Genomic DNA, 17447 nt, shown 5'->3' with positions numbered 1-17447 from the left:
GGCTTGCTTAGCAAATATCCCATGTGATTATCCTGAATTGAGCACAAAAAAAGCTACACATACGCAACAATAGTGAAATGTACCTGAGAAACTTTATACATTTTGGTCTGACAGCTCAGACCAGCATCATGGGGCACGAGCCCGAGTGCTCGTTGGCCTATTGGGACACAAAACAATCCTCCACCGTGAAAAAGTAACAGCCCTTGGGGGCGAGGTGGGGGAGGTTTGATCAATAGAAAAGCAATTTGTAAAAGAAAATCAACTTTTTTAGGGCAATTTAATTTAAAGTCTAAGACTTTGTCGAGTGAGGCAACGATACCATCTAGTGGCAGTTATAAACAACACACCCCGCCGTCCTCGAGAGACGTGGACAAAATGGAGTCCGTGGCTCGGTCATGACTGGCTGGCACAGAGAAGCTGCATCTGCTCCACAAAATAGACGACAAGCAGGAAGATAAAGCGATTATTACGCAGTGGCTATGTCGGATGCAGGCCGCGTATCGTGCTTGGATTTGCATCAAGTGTGACCTGCCAGCGAGAGAGAGAGAGAGAGAGAGAGAGAGAGAGAGAGAGAGAGAGAGAGAGAGAGAGAGAGAGAGAGAGAGAGAGAGAGAGAGAGAGAGAGAGAGAGAGAGAGAGAGAGAGAGAGAGAGAGAGAGAGAGAGAGAGAGAGAGAGAGAGAGAGAGAGAGAGAGAGAGAGAGAGAGAGAGAGAGAGAGAGAGAGAGAGAGAGAGAGATACAGAGAGATACAGAGAGATACAGAGAGATTGCAGAATCCCACTTTATTGAGACGTGACTTCTCAAATGTGTACAAAATCATAAAGATAAACTCTACTCGGAAAAAGATTTGCAAACAACAAATACACACGAAGAACTACGATTTTGGGTTTAAAGCAAAGCAAGAAAACTAAAGACTGAAGTTAGCTTCACAACATTTCATGATTCTGCTTGCATTTTGGTCTCATGTTGGTGGGAGATCAATGTAGTGGTTTATTGTATAGAAATAATATAATACTGAATTTGAGTCATGGGACTAACCCAGGGATTCGTGCAGTTGGGTGTGAACATGTCAATGCCAGAGGGGAGTTAAGATTCAGCAGTCCAGGGTGAATACGTCAACTTAGGGCTACACAAAGTTAATGAAAGGGTTCAACTCTGGGAGATTCATACATTGAGCTGACAGGTTTTGCCGGAATGCATGGCCTTGATCAGGCGAAAATTATCAAATAACAATAATACATTAACTCTCAAGGATACTTGATTGTCTCTCAATGTACCGTGACTGACTGATAACCAGTTCAGCGTTTTACCGCCTTTTGTCCAAACATTGGGATTAGACGACAGCAACTGCAACCAGCAACCTCTTCAGGCAATGCAGTGTTTAAAGTGAATGGAAGCATTACTTGTAGGATCATCTTCAAATTTTAATGACCTTGAAGAATTTCAGACAGATTTAAATTGTTCATTTGTGTAATTTTGTTTTCTATACACACAAAAAAGTCTCGAGACACAATGCTTCGAGGAAAATTCCCAGGACTGTTTTTATTAAGAGAATTTCAGAACATAAGAGAAGGACTAGACACCTGCGTTGTGTGATTTCCAAATTCAAATCGAAAAAATAAAATAAAATAATCATTTATAAAGAAAAAAGCTGACATGACAGTGCTGATGACACAAGAGCTGTTTTTCATCTTTCTCATAGCGCAGGGTCGTCTCGGACACAGGTCGTAGGCATCAGCGTTCCAGGAATGTTTTACATGTTCATCTTCCTCTTCCTTATGGGCAATGTGCGTAATTATTTTTAAAAACACATTTTCAATGTGGGTGGGGGTAAGGTGAGAGGGGGGGGGGGGGCGTCATAAGACAAGCAAAAGGGAAGTCACTGCACATGAAGAGATCTAAAAGAAACAGCTACAACAACATGGCTGAACCGTTAATAAAACATGGGTAGGAAGCTGAACCGCGAGGGAAAAAGGAGGGTTCTAATCTGCAGAGGAGATGGAGGAAAAATGAAAACAGGAAAACACAAGTCACGACGGAGCCAACCAATCGGGCAGGGGACACTTTCTACACCAAACAAGGCTTCAACAATCACAAAATGCCATTTAAAAAACATTGTAGTGTGTTGTTTGTCTTGCTTGCAGACACTTGATATGACCACTGCAAATCTGCAAGGTGCTCCATGATCAGCTTTGCTTTTTGTGCTAAAAATCTGTACGGATACTTATAAAATCATTGATAAAAATATTCCTCTGTTAACAAGACGCCTTGGAGGGAAACCATGTGAGAGACTTGAGAGGGGAGATTCAAGGGGAAGAGCTGTTGAGAAGGAACGTTGGGGCAGTGGTGCTACTCTGTCTTGTCCTCCTCCTTCGCCTCCTCGGGGGCGTCATCCACCTGCGGGACAGGAGACATGAAGTAAAGTCACCGCAGTTGTATGACATTGCGAAAGTCCAGAGCAACTAAGAGTAAACTCACCTCGTTGGCCTTGGCCTCTCCGTTCTCAGAGTGGTTTTCTTCATTGGCCTCTGCCTCGGCGTTCTCCTTTGTCTTCTTGGTCTTCTTGTCTTCCTTCTTATCATTCACAGCCTTCTCTTTCTGGTAAAAGGCAGCAAAATAAGCAGTTCATTGGATTCATGTTCAAATGCCAGAAGGCTGTTTGTGCGGGTGGCCTCTCCTACCTTTGCTGGTTTCTTAACCTTTGGCTCCACCTTAGATGTGGCCGGTTTCTGCAAAAAGGGACAAGATAAAACATGGTTCACATATGGTTTTTTGTTACTTTTCAAGACGTTCTTTCTATATGGAAGCTGGGTCATGGGATAAAACATTTTGAAAGCAATTGTTAATCATTCTATTAACACACTGGATCACTTGAAAAGTGTTTGCAATATGAAAAAGTAAACTACGTATTACAATACTGGATTGATTTCAGTAAAATTGCCTTATTTAACCATTTTGTTTGTAAAAAAAATAAATTGTTATTTATACCTTTGCTCAGAACACTGTTATTATATTGGATTTTATTTCTGTTAATATTTCTGATGTTTTGAACAAAATGTGAAACTTTACTATTATGCCTACAATCAAATAACACAACCCATTATACACACATTATAATCGGGTTACTTTTTACTGTGTTTAAATAACATCAAGCCTAAAACTATGGAGGCAAACTTTTTAAATTTTATAATCATGTGTCGGACCGGTCTCTGAATATAAAGGTAGATCATGTTTGATTGATATGATTTTTATTTTGAATAAAGGGACAGCCTTTTTCTCCTGGGTTTAAAATATGGTTTAACTCACATTGGCTTGTTTTCACCCATGTTGTGTTATTTTAAGCCCAGCAGTTTTAAGGGTGATCTTTTTGAATGCAACCATATTTGTGAATTAATAAACACTCAAATTAATTACAAAAAAAGTTCATCTGGAGAACTGTGCTTTACCTAAATCACTATACAGTAGTATTGTATATACTTAAGTGCTGTTGATCTCGTGTGCATTAGTGATATTATTTAATGGAAACATTTTATTTACGTTTGTATTATCTTACCTCTAATAACCGGGCTGATCTCCTCTTGGGCTGAAACAGAACATGTTAATTCAATCATTATGCTTTGCAATTCTGAGGTAGCATACAGGTAACAACAGCAACAAAAAAATCCCATTTAAATGGAATTTATTTGGATAAATTGCTATGTAAGGTATTGTTTTACAATGTCAACACGTACCTCCTCCTTGTCTTCTGTTACTTCTCTCTGCAACCCCCAAAAACAAAAGTCAAACACAGAAACTGAAAAATGGCATTATTAAATGCTTAACCTATGTTTATAAGTCGGGTAAAGTGTCAACAAGCGACTTGTGCACTTCATATGATTGACAATAGAGGTGTTGAAAAAACTTTTTCAAATCATTCCAATCCATGAATGTGTGACAAATCGAGCTGCTTCTAACATTTTAGGGCTGTGAAATGTGATGGCAACACGTCGGTTGCGAGAGGGCCTCGGAGAAAATGAACATGTGAGCCTCTGGGAACACATTTGCAGGGCCTGGACCACGCTCGTCCCTTTCTCTCCCACATGTCTGCCTCCCATTCAATGCAAGCAGCTCAGATTTGAAAGCTCGCGCGGGAGACTCAGTGAGGGGGGAGGAACCACATTCGCTCTCACGGGCGCCACCCGCAGGCATAGAGGCGCCACCGCAGCCATTTGGGACTACGAACAAAGAGAGAAAATATATCATTTTATCCAAACACGTTGGCCAATGTTGGATTTTCCGGCCAAAATGCGAAGTAAAGTCGCCGTAGTATTTTATGGCGCTACTTCAGAGCGGTTTGGCGAGCAACCGACGATAAGCGAGTCGTTTGTTCTCGGCTGACTCGCCGACGAAGGTGGACGAGCGCTGCAAAGCATGGCTGCTGCTGCTTGTGCTTTAACTGCATAGAGCCACAGACTTGGGAGCTGCATAGCGGACAGTGGCGGCTTGCACCGTTATATCGCCATATTCGCGGGGGAAAATATTCATTCCAACACCAAAAAAAATAGAATTATTTTTAGAAAACAAGTTATTACAGACGACACCCGAACACCACATTTTGCGTTAGAATTCGGCAATGTCTCGGAGGAATGTGTTAATAAGCGTTTGCATTGCAGCCGTGCTCCCTCTGGTCGTCTGATTGTTGTATATATTTTTGGGTGGCTCACCTTTCTCCTGGGCATGTTGATCTCTTGGAGGTTTGAACGAAAGCACAACTAAAAACAATTATTCTCAGTGCATGTGAAGACGAGTGTCTTTCCTATGGTCGCCAGTGTAGTAAACACACAGAAACAGAGAGGCGAGTGGTTGAATGGGGGGAGGGGTGCGGCTAAGCGACTGATTGACGGCTGCCCCATCCAATCCCTTGACGCCATTTCGGGCTGCCGAAGACTTGGAAATTCGGAGTCGGTGATGGCTAGCCGGTCTGCACGAATGGCTTCTTCTTACGGGGGAGATGGGAGGACGCCTATGAGAATGAAAGGATTCGAGGACATTTTGACTGAATACATGTGTAGGGATTGTTCAAGGGGAGGGAGTCTCTTGAAAAACGCGCCTCACTCGAGACTCCACGGGTGAAAAAGGCTGTGCATTTGCCCTGATTATTTTGAATAAATACATAAAACAAATTCATCCAACATCGGCCATGACTTTGTCGTGAACCATGTTCGCGTTGAGTCCAATATGGCGCCCACTCCCCCACGAGACAGTTGTGTTTGTTTGTTTGTTTGTTTCGGCTTTCCTAAATTCGTTTGACTGGACAGGAGTGCGTCGCCTGTTTCAGACGCCTGCAGGGGGCCCACTGAGCACGTCTCTTGAACATGGATGCCCTCGGCTCCCAATGCTGCCTGCTACGCCCCCGCCCCCACGCACACATAAAAAATCATTCGCAGCGTGAACTATGCATTGGCACTCATCCATTCGCCATTTTCCGTCGTCGTTATTGCTGTTGCTCGGACACATACAGGTGTCGTGTGCCTGTGTTTCAGCGCGAAGAGAACAATAGAGTGGCACCCACATAAATTGTCCGACCAGACACCATAAGCACAGTCTCGCCACCTTTTATTTGCATTTCTGTGGTAACGAGTCTCCCTGCGACTCGAGTTTGTGCACTTCTCACTGTTCAGAATCTCTCGAGAGCGACTGAAAGGGGCGGGGAAGCCAAGAGAGGCGGGGGAGGAATGCAACGCTCCATCTAGTGCAAAAGAGTAAGAGTGTTTGTGCATGCACTCTGTCTGCAACGGAAGATCAAACCTGAGAATTGAGTATTTTCCCCTCCTCAAATACCCCCAAAGAGCCACAGCGGCAAGCGAACTGCACCCGGGATTGACTATGGTGATCAAAGTTTACATCGCGTCCTCCTCTGGCTCCACTTCGGTAAGTGATGAGAGAATAATACTTCTTTATTGTCTGGGCATTTTCAGCATCATTGTCCTCAAAAAGTCAGTCAGTGGGCAGCTGAACTTTGATTGAACTCCGAATATTCATCTGTATCGAAATGTCTGACCCCTGCTACACGGCCGGTCCTTATTCTATTGGATGTTTAGCAGTGATACAAAAGAGTTGTAGTAGTAGTACGGCTTACAGCACACTGCTGTGAACTGTGGTGCAATTGGTTATTGTGTATACTGACACTGATGGTTATGACTGCTTAAACCAGGATTGAAAACAGGAAATGCTCGCGGTTGCTAAACATTTGCTGCGCATTCTCTTCTTGGAATGGTTTAAATTTGCTGCAGGAACCTGGGGTGTTTTGTTTCAGTAGTGCCAATTTCATCTCGAGTCCAAAGGAATGAAACATTTTGGACATCTGGTTTCAGAAATGTTTTTATTTTGCATTAAATCTTGGGTTGAACCTCTGATTAAAACAAGTACACACCCACATGTTCAATTTTAAAGAAGAGCAGGATCACTAACCATGCATTTCCAGTATCTTTATGTTTGATGGACACGACCACAGATGTGCTGACATAGACCCAATGTTTTGTAAATGCAATCAGAAGTCAGCATCATACTGAGACATATTACAATTGGTTTGGTTAGCTCATGTAGTGGTAGTTGCATGACAGGCTCACATATGAGAAGTAACTCCCTGTCACTGTAATTCCGTGCATTTTATTGCCATCACAAACTAAAACCAGAACAATCATGATGTTGTTCGATTTGTGGTACCTTTCAGACAGTGTCATAAAACAGGGAAGTGAGTACATTAATATCTTTGTAAAAGGATCAAATGGAATGCAGCGGTTTACCTAATGTGGCCACTGAGTGCATGCAATAGCTTCTGTCTTAGTACTTGTCGGTGTCGTTCAATGTTGTAATTTTTTCAATGTACTGAACTAACACGCCCTTGTCGAGATACTTACATCACCTCAACATGATGTACTTTCAGACACACAGACCCTCTTTTGAGTTGGCAGCACTAAAATGGCTTTATTTCTCCTCCAGTAAATGATTGGTAATTATTCTGCGGTAGTCTAAAAGGAAAGCCCCAGTAAACAACTCAGAGACATAGCTGTATCAGCCTTGGTTCTGATGTCCTTTAGGAATCAGGAGCAACAGCGCCTGAACGATTTGCCACTACATGCTTGGTCTGGTACATAAGTTAACATTACACTGTCATGGTCTTTCCCTTGTCATTTCCCACTGTTTGCTGGGAAATTAACACTGTTTAAAATATACTGTACAATAAAAGAAAATATTTGAATTAGCCGAATGGCAAGAAGTAACCTTTTGTCATCGCCAAGTCCCAGCTTGATGCAATAAAAAATGTATTTTGTAATGTAGACGTTTGCTCAAACTCAAGAACCTCTCTGTTTCTTTATGTTTGGCCAAAAGAGAAAGAATTTCACATTATTTATCTTAATAAATCTCAGGTCGGACCTTTTCCAAGACCACAACATTTTAGTTTGTCTACTTGTGTTTAATGGTCATCTCTCAAGCTCCACTTATGGCCACTTTATTTTTGACACATGCACATCACAAAGATGATAATGTGTTTGCTTAAAGAGAAGCACTGGGCCAAAATATATATGACAGATACAAGGAGCCTTGCCTGCCACTCGAACCGATACTGCATGATTCCATCATATTGTTGTTTACTGTTCAAGCTGACTGACTCCCTGCTGGTAGCTAAGGTAGCACTTGTTCCCATGGCTCAGAAGGACTTTGGGCAGCGTCTTCGGGCGTTCTATAAAATTTGAAAATACAGTGTATTAATTTATCTACAAATATTTGTAGCTCCAGACAAAAACAATGCAAGTCCGTCCGTCCGTCCGTCCATCCATCCATCCATCCATCCATCCATCCATCCATCCATCCATCCATCCATCCATCCATCCATCCATCCATCCATCTTCTGCCGCTTATCCAGGGTCGCCTCGCGGGGGCAGCAGCTATAGTAGGGAAGCCCAGACTTCCCTCTCCCCAGCCACTTCTTCTAGCTCGTCCTGGTGGATCCCAGCGTTCCCAGGCCAGCTGGGAGACATAGTCTCTCCAGCGTGTCCTGGGTCGTCCCCGGGGTCTCCTGCCAGTGAGGCATGCTCAGAACACCTCACCAGGGAGGCGCCCAGGGGGCATCCTAATCAGATACCCGAGCCACCTCATCTGGCTCCTCTTTATGTGGAGGAGAAGCGGCTCGACTTTGAGCTCCTCCTGGATGACCGAGCTTCTCACCTTATCTCTAAGGGAGAGCCCAGACACCCTACGGAGAAAGCTCATTTCGGCCGCTTGCGTCCGGGATCTCGTTCTTTCGGAAACAAACCGTAGCTCGTGACCATAGATGAGGGTTGGGTTGGATGTAGATCGACCGGTAGATTGAGAGTTCTGCTTTTTGGCTCAGCTCCTTCTTCACCACGTCATATCGGTTCAAAGTCCGCATCACAGCAGATGCCGCACCGATCTGCCTGTCGACCTCTCGCTCCCTCACACCCTCATTCATGAACAAGACTCCCAGATACTTAAACTCCTCCACTTGAGGCAAAATCTCCTCCCTCCTCACCCTTTTCCGACTGAAAACCATTGTCTCAGATTTGGTGGTGCTGATTCTCATCCCAGCCGCTTCACATTTGGCTGCGAAACGCTCAAGAGAGAGTTGGAGAGCTCCACTTGAAGGCCCCAACAGTACCACATAATCTGCAAAAAGCAGAGATGCTATACTGAGGCCAACCAAAACGGAAACCTTCAACGCTTCGGCTGCGCCTAGAAATTCTGTCCATAAAGGTTATGAACAGAATCGGTGACAAAGGGCAGCCTTGGCGGAGCCCAACCCTCACTGGAAAAGATTCCGACTTATTGCCGGCAATGCGAACCAGACTCTGACATCGGTCGTATAGGGACCGAACGGCCCGTATCAGGCGCTCCTGTACCCCATACTCCAGAAGCAACCTCCACAGAACTCCACGAAGGACACAGTCAAACGCGTTTTCCAAGTCCACAAAGCACATGTAGACCAGTTGGGCGAATTCCCATGCACCATCGAGGACCCTGCTAAGGGTGTAGAGCTGATCCACCGTTCCGCGGCCGGGACGAAAAGTACACTGTTCCTCCTCAATCTTAGGCTCGACTTTCCGACGGAACCGCCCCTCTAGAACCCCTGAATAGACCTTTCCAGGGAGGCTGAAGAGTGTGATCCCTCTGTAGTTGGAACACACCCGGCGGTCCCCCTTTTTAAAAAGGGGGACCACCACCCTGGTCTGCCAATCCAGAGGCACTCTCCCCGATGACCACGCAATGTTGCAGAGGCGTGTCAGCCAGGACAGCCCCACAACATCCAGAGCCTTTAGGAACTCCGGTCGGATCTCACCCACCCCTGGGGCCTTACCACCGAGGCGCTTTTTAACCACTCAGTGTCTTCAGCTACAGAGATCGGAGAGCCCACCTCACAGTCCCCAGACACTGCTTCCTCCAAGGAAGGTGTGTTGGTGGAGTTGAGGAGGTCTTCGAAGTACCCTGCCCACCAGTTTACGAAGTCTCGAGTCGAGGTCAGCAACGCCCCATCCTCACTGTACACAGTGTTAGTGGTGCACTGCTTTTCCTCCTGAGATGCCGGACGGTGGACCAGAATATCCTCGAAGCGGTCCACCGGTCTTCCATGGTCTCACCGAACTCTTCCCATGCCCGTGTTTTTGCCTTGGCGACGACCGAGGCTGCATTCCGCTTGGCTAATCGATACCCGTCAGCTGTCTTAGGGGTCCCACTGGCCATATAGGCTCTTTAGGACTCCTTCTTCAGCTTTACGGCATCCCTTACTACTGGTGTCCACCAGCGAGTACGGGGGTTGCCGCCACGTCAGGCACCAACCACCTTACGGCCACAACTCCGATTTGCCGCCTCAGCAAGGGAGGTACGGAACATGGTCCATTCAGACTCAATGCACCCGACCCCTCTGGCCCCGCCCATGGGTGGTGAGCCCTTGAGAAAGGGGACCCACGTTTCCTCTTCGGGCTGAGCTCGACCGGGCCCCATGGGTGTAGGCCCGGCCACCAGGCCAACGAGCCCCATCTCCAGGCCTGGCTCCAGCAAGGGGCCCCGGTGACCCGCGTCCGGGCAAGGGAAAACCAAGTCCATTTATGTTTTTCTTCATATGGGGTCTTCTGAGTCGTACTTTGTCTGGTCCCTCACCCAAGACCTGTTTGTCATGGGTGACCCTGCCAGGGTCATAAAGCCCCAGACAACCTAGCTCCTATGATCATTGGGACACACAAACCCCTCCACCACGGTAAGGTGACGGCTCATGGAGAGGGCAATGCAAGTCGTGCTTCATGAATAGCCACAGTTTAACTGTAATGGGGTATTGTTATTGGCAACGGTGGCCAGTGTACTAATTTGGGTAGGGTCAGCTTTTTCCAGTTAAACTGAATGTAATGTTTCATACAGGGTTGGGCAATCAATTTTCCAAAGTGGCCATACCAAAAACTGCAACTGTTGCCAATGAACACAATAATATGTAATTGTGCTCCCCTTATTGAACATATTTGCATAAAGATTGTATTGTTTCAGTAGAATATTACTTTGTAGACTTGAACCAGGAAATGAAAATGGTAATCAAAACTATGAGCAATTATGAAAATGACATGAACATGATGTCAGGATTTAACGTTCACAAAAATGTTTCGACCATGAGCATTATTTTTTTTCTCTATTTTTAAAGTGCACTGACATGACCTCCAACCAATAACTCATAAAAGCAGTTAAGAATGCTGTAAACATGACGACCACAGTTGGCGGTGCAGCTATTTCCTCTTTTTTTTTTCTTCAAACATTTGCAAGAAAGGGAAGAGAAGTCGCTAAATAGGTCCAAAAAATTGCAACAACCATGCACATCATAATTAAAGCACTGTCACCAAATAAAAGTGCAGCATGTGTCTTTCTTCAACCGTCAGGGAGTCTTCCGGTTTGGTTGGGAGGTCTCCTTGTAAAGTGACATAATCTTTCCACCACGGTACGTTTAAGTCAATAAGTGGTTGGAACAGTGTTGAATTCACTGCGTTTCCCAACAAAAGCGAGACGATGTGAGTTTTGTCCTTTTTTTAAATTTCATACTGTACCCTACTGATGACGCATTTTTGTTTGATTGATATTTGAAGTCATACCGTGCCCAATATCTTTATTGCTTCGTTACTTCGTACAAACTTAGTACCACATTGATAAGGTTGTAAATGTGAATACAATACATATGCCGTACATATCTGCCATATTTGTGTGGACTTATACCCTTGTTTTCTTCCCAGGCAGACTTTTTAGGTCAGACATTGTGTCAGTAGTGAGGGAGCCTCGCCAAAGCTATTCTTTTGTAAGTGCGTTGTAATGCTGAGCTGAGGCTTGGGTAGGGAAGCGACTGTGGTTCTCACATCAGCCAAGCAAGTCTCGCCTTTTATTAGCACAAATCAGATTTCCTTCAAACAAGGCAAAAGTAGAAACACCATAATTTACACAGACCCCCTGAAGTGGGTTGACTTGGATTTCTGTCTCATGGAAGCAACCATCAACATCTTCTTTTGTTCCCATAACCATTTGAATTTGTCTGCGAAGAATGGTCAACATAATTTTTTTTGTCTATTTCTGTCTATTATTTGAGGTAAAAATATTGACCATCAGTATAATCTTTTTTTGTGGGCGAGTGATCCAAGCTTGTGCTACAGTTTATGTAATTGATTCCTGCTCTTGTGTTGAGCTGCTGTCCTTCCTCTCCTGACCTTTTTTAAGGATCGATTGGCCCTGAATCTAATTTCACTTCCTTGACAACACAACAATCACATGGCGCTGAAGATGACGCTGCTGTGAATCATGTCAGAGAACACAAAGGGAAATGGTCCCTTGAGGATATACTATATACTGTACCAAGTTATAGTCTGGAAAAGGTATACAGTGAACGCCTATTCGTCCTGACTCCGCTGCGCTGTCGTGTCTTTTTATCCTGAAGGTGTCTTTCTCTGAGAGAAGAACATTGTTATCGGTACTTGTTGGCACTCTTTCTTTTTTTTTTTGTGTAACTTTTTTGGAGAATAGAGAACAGCTCATGGAGCATGCTCCATGAGCTGTCAAAGCCAGTGTGTTTGATTTTAATCTGCTTTGTTTGCAGTGTTGTTTGCGGTTTTCTTTCTTTTTATTTGTTTGTTTGCACATTTGCATGCCATTAATAAAAAAAATGGAAAAATAATGTTTTTTTTCCCTGAAAAAAAATCTGCGATGCATTGAAGCCGCGATAAGTGAACCGCGAAGTAGCGAGAGATCACTATATAAACGGTATACTATACTTTTTAAGCAACGTTTATTTTCTCTTCTTTAGTTGTTAGTATTAACTGTTGTATTTGGAAATGCTTGGATGGGTAGTGTCTTAGTTTGTGTGAAGCACATTAAGTTGCCATTTCAATGAAACGTAGTACTTCTGCTCATAACCGATTTAAATTGCAGGGGGTGAAGGTCAAGATGAGATTGGTGAATGTCACATTTCCAGGTTTTTTTTGGGGGTAGTAGGCACACCCAAAACTGGTTTTCAACTAATTGCATGAATATACTCAGTCTAGCTTATGCTCACAGTCACACCTCTGGACAATTTAGGTCATTCCACTGACCTGTTTTGCGTGTTTTTGAAATGCGGGAGGAAACCGGAGTTCATCATTAAAACCCATGCAAACTCCGCACAGGTGTAACCGAAGCCATGACCTCTACACCGTGAGGTGGATGTGTTAACTAGTCAGGCACCATGCCACAGATTCTTTCGTACAGATGTATTTATTAGTCTTTTCTGAATCGAGGCACATTCCCCAAGAATGTTGAAGGTTTTATCCAAAAATGTGGTGGCATGTGCGGAATGACTTGCATCCGCATTCTTGATTCTGTGGGGATTGGAAACTCGTGATACATTTCCAGACAAACAATACAAGATGTGTGCTACTTTTCCAGAGGACCATTATCAGTGTTATTCGCAAAGCTTTCTATCAATATGTCTTTGTCTTTTTTTGTTGTTTCACATTATTTGTTTAGTTTTTTGTTGTTGTTTTGACTGCAAGATGGTGATGTGACAGTGACTGGCATTACAGCAGGTCCTGTACTTTGTTTTCTACTTCTTCCTTTCATTTTCCCTTACTTTCATCACTCTGCTGCTGTGAAATGTACATTTCTCCACTGTGAGACTAATAAAGGCTAATCCAATCCAATATCGTGAATTCCCTTTTTTTTCTGACCACTGAATGCATTTGGGTGTGCCATTGAAAGATTAATGTAAGCCAACCCATCATTATTTTATTTTTTTCTTTAATTTGTAGCTGAGATATGACCCAAAATTATGCCACACCACCTTTGTTGGTGAACAAAAGTGCTCATGGGTTTATTTAATTAAAACGAATTAAATATCAGTCACAGTTTTATGCTCAGCAGGCAACCTCAATATAAAAGTATCACTGAATTAAATTTTCAAGCTGTGCATAAAGTTACAATGGCTGGAACAATTTTTTAAACAGTCCTCGACATGAAACTGATGAGACAGTGAGTTGATAATGACCTGCAAGCGGACCTCCATTTGCAGTCATGTAAAGTTCTCCAGGAGATCACAGATCATTGGTATATTCAACTTCAATCATTCTTGGCAGTATGTCAAGATGAATGTGATTTGGGTTAAAAAAAAAGTTGAAAATAATGTATATGTTGTTTTGTTTCAGGTGACTGCGATTATGTAATCTGTCTGGTTTCCAGGCATGGTGCTATCTCTTACTTATCATTCGTATAATCCTTTGCTTCGTCATCCTCACACTTTGCCATGGTATTGCTTCATAATGCACCAGGTGAATGTTGCTCTGCCGTTGAAGGTGAGAGAGAGAGTGTGTCTGTATGTCTGTGTGTGTGCGCCTGTGTGCATGTTTGCATACAGTATGTCGACTTGGAGCAGGCCTTATTTGGCTTGTGTTTGACTGGTTACCTCTTCTCAAGACCCAGAGGAGCTTTTGTTTCCGTCTGGCCTTGTAGGGCCATCTTCCTTCTTCCATGCACTCACCAAGGCCCGATTGGACAAGCACTCAAACTACATCTACATCTACATCTACGTACAATGAGAGGCAGGGCTAAAACACAGTCAAGACACTGACTTTCCAAATTAACTGAATGGCTGAAGAACCAGCTTATCCTCTTTTTTGTTTTTTGTGTGGGGTGCTATTTTTTAAATATACTACACTGCCCTAAAAACAGGAATTTGAACAATATCCTTTGTGCTTTTGGAATTCCAGTGTGTCTTTGCATATTCAAACCTGGTGAGGATTTAAGTATATTACAGTTATATCAATCCTTTTACAAAACAACAGAATTAAACACGGAAATGAGATTATTTTGTCCATTCAGGCTTTTTGGTTATTGCACCCTTTGCCTTGAATTTTCCGCAGAATGACTTAAATCTCAAGGAGCCAATGTCCTTAAATATTTTCCAGTCCGAAAACTATGGATACAGTTTCCATACAGTGTTAATGTTTCAGTTTGTCTGCTTGAGTGATTTATGGGTATTCAATCCAAATATTGGTGCTTTGTGAAATGTTTTTCCTGTGTTGTCTCTATCACGTGTGTGGAAGTGTGGATTTTTTTCCCAGACTAATAAATGTTTGGCCCAACCAAACAATTTGTGTTTCCTCAAATTGCTCTTTGCAGTAGACACATGACCAAGCTACCACTTCCCTCTTTCACACTCCGAAATGTCCCCCACCCACAGATTAAAAAGCAGCAGCAGGACGTGAGGGGCTTCCTGGCGGCCAATAAGATCGGATTTGAGGAATATGACATCGCAGCCAACGAGGAGAACCGGAAGTGGATGCGGGAGAATGTCCCGGAGGACTCTCGTCCAACCACAGGGAACCCTCTACCGCCGCAGATATTTAATGAAGACAATTATTGCGGGGTGGGTTACAAACTAATGCCATTGAATTCAGTGACGTGCAGTCAGGGGAAGCAGGTGAGGCTGTGCCTCACATGTCATCATGGAAATATCAAATGACAAAATAAATTAAACAGTTATATTTATTTAGTGATTTGTACTTTAACGTTCAAATACAAAGTGGAGAAGAGTGGTGAGGCAGCAGCCGGCTGAGCCTCACCGTGGATTGCGCAATCATTATGCTAACGGTGCTGGCTTGCTCTGCAGTGAGACCGCATTGCTGGCCCTCTGCATATCATTATTAAAGTGTTCAAAAGCTTTTAGTATATGAACTAAATTTCTGCAGTTTAGCTGGTGTATATAATGTACAGTCACTGTACATTATAGACACTGTACTACAGTGTTTATGTTATTTTATTTTTATCAAAACTGTGCATAGGTGAGGCACACAGTTCTCCTGTCTCATGACAGGGGGCGCTGGTGATTAGAGATTCTTCTTGCGAGTCCTCGGCTGCAGAATAATAGAATTAGTGACAGCAAGCTACAGTAAACCGTTATCAAGTTAAGTGCAACCATCCAGTCATTTTTTTTCATGTTCCTTATTTTCAGAATGGTGGATTACATATGGAAATCGAAAGAATTTTCTAAACTGGACTTTCAATCGAAGCAGGAGATAATAATTAAAGGAAGACCAACACCGGACTGTATAGCTCACAAACGGTGTGGGATGAATGTAAATCTCCTGGACAGCTTCTCAGCTTTTTGGCCAAGAAGGATCTCATTGAAACTATTCCTAAAGCGACAAAGTTGCTCCAGCTCGTGCTCACTATTCCATCTACTACAGCATCAGTGGAGTGTCATTCTCAGCACAAAAGACTGAAAACATACAGTCGGAACAGGACTGATCAAGGACGACTTTCTTCACTGGCAGTGATCTCCATTGAGACAGAGAAACTTGGACTTCATTTATAAGTAACGGTAACACGATAATAACATTTTTTGATTTTTTTTTTCGATGCTACAGTTTGTATCCAGTATATAAAGAATGCTGACGTGACATTTTAAACAAAACACGTTAACTGTTGCCAATCAAATGGTGAATAAGCTACTCTGTGGAGTTCATATGTTTGTAAATCTGACTGTGATGACGTCAGTGCCTCACCAGCCAGGAACCTCACTGCACGTCACTGATTGAATTACGTATCATCATCCACATTAGCCTTGGAAAATATCTGCTTGTATCGCTAGCTAGCTGGCTACTATCTGTAACATATTTTCTTGTCTTCAATCATTGGTTCTCAGAACTATGAGGCCTTTTTTGATGCCAGAGAGGACAACGCCGTTTATGCCTTTCTGGGTCTTACCGCTCCGCCAGGCTCAAAGGTAACTTTTAAGTCCGCCATTAAAACGTGCCTTGCCTTCTTTTCCATTATTCTTAATCCTCAAACAAGAATGTGATTACAATGAAGAAAATTATTTGATTCCATGTTCTCTCACATATCACCCAAGCATGGCTCATGTGCTTCTCTCTGCTGCACTCTGGCGCCTCCCTCCCATCTTAATAACAAACACATGAAAGCATGCCAGTTAGTCACTTTAATGGAGTGTGGGATATAATGTAACACACAACCAGAGTCGATATTTCATAATCTCTCCGTCGTTTCTTTGCAGGAGGCTGAGGCTCAGCTGAAGAAAGCACAACAGTAGCATTTACCTTTTCTGCTTGAGGAACCGGACCCAACCTGATCAGGAATATGTTGAAAATCTATTCATGAAAAACGTTATGATTCATTTTTCAGGTTTTTACAATCCTTTCATGTGCCTTGTAAGTTTTTGTGAAATGAGGTACAGGAAATGCCAAACTGCATTCTGCTTATCACGACTCTGCAGTGCTTCCTCAACCGACCTTAAACTCTCAACCTGCTAGCCGTCCCATCTAATGCCAAGTCAGTCATCCATTTAGCATGATTAACATATAGTTTGTGCAATGTCGTCTTTCAATGTAGACATCCTTGTGCACAATATAATGTAATAGTCAGACTTATCGTGTCATCATTGATTCTTAAAAGGTCTTAAATCTTCCTGTATTCCAGAAACATTTTTAATGTTGTGCTCCTGTCTCTTCTGTTATTCCCAAAAGTGCAGCAACTTCTGCGGAAGCAACCCAATCCCATGTTTCTATGTTTTTGTACATTTCCTTCAAACTGTCTTTAAGCTGATTTCACAGCAACCTTTTTCTATGTGAGAATATATGTTAAACAATGAGACTTCATGCAGTGCCAGGTGGGATATTATTTGCTGTATGACTTTCTTTTTTTGATGAGTGGAAACAAATACAGTATTATGTGAGCCTCCTGTTTTGTATCATTGGATATGCCTTTATTAGTCTCACAGTGGAGAAATTTGTTGGAAGATGTTAGTTATCTGGCGTAACCTAAATTAAAACGCTACACTACAAACAGGTGTCTTTGTCGTGCAAATGGATTTGATAAAGGACAAGACTTCAATAGATAAATTCTTGATTCTTGAAAATTTGGGGATAATCTGCCACTCAGT

At 43.1% G+C, this 17447-nt stretch overlaps 2 protein-coding genes across 2 annotated transcripts; one reads left to right on the top strand and one right to left on the bottom strand.

Moving 5' to 3' along the window:
* Positions 1-1517: 1517 nt before the first annotated feature.
* Positions 1518-4856, bottom strand: hmgn6 (high mobility group nucleosome binding domain 6). The gene is made up of 6 exons (XM_088989573.1): positions 4705-4856; positions 3733-3759; positions 3555-3584; positions 2683-2730; positions 2480-2599; positions 1518-2398 (listed from the first exon to the last, which is right to left on the bottom strand). The coding sequence occupies exons 1-6, from the start codon at positions 4717-4719 to the stop codon at positions 2351-2353; spliced, it is 288 nt and encodes a 95-aa protein (XP_088845699.1). The 5' UTR covers positions 4720-4856; the 3' UTR covers positions 1518-2350.
* Positions 4857-5730: 874 nt separating this feature from the next.
* sh3bgrl (SH3 domain binding glutamate-rich protein like) lies at positions 5731-17354 on the top strand. The gene is made up of 4 exons (XM_088989595.1): positions 5731-5911; positions 14730-14915; positions 16194-16274; positions 16563-17354. Exons 1-4 carry the CDS (start codon positions 5759-5761, stop codon positions 16596-16598), a joined length of 456 nt encoding a protein of 151 aa, XP_088845721.1. The 5' UTR covers positions 5731-5758; the 3' UTR covers positions 16599-17354.
* Positions 17355-17447: the final 93 nt, after the last annotated feature.

The sequence above is a fragment of the Hippocampus bargibanti genome, linkage group LG02 (genome assembly GCF_051943395.1).
Source record: "Hippocampus bargibanti isolate YZ-2025 linkage group LG02, ASM5194339v1, whole genome shotgun sequence".
Lineage (NCBI taxonomy): Eukaryota > Metazoa > Chordata > Actinopteri > Syngnathiformes > Syngnathidae > Hippocampus > Hippocampus bargibanti.
The sequence above is the reverse complement of the archived record's forward strand: the minus strand, read 5'-3'. Positions and strand labels throughout refer to the sequence as shown.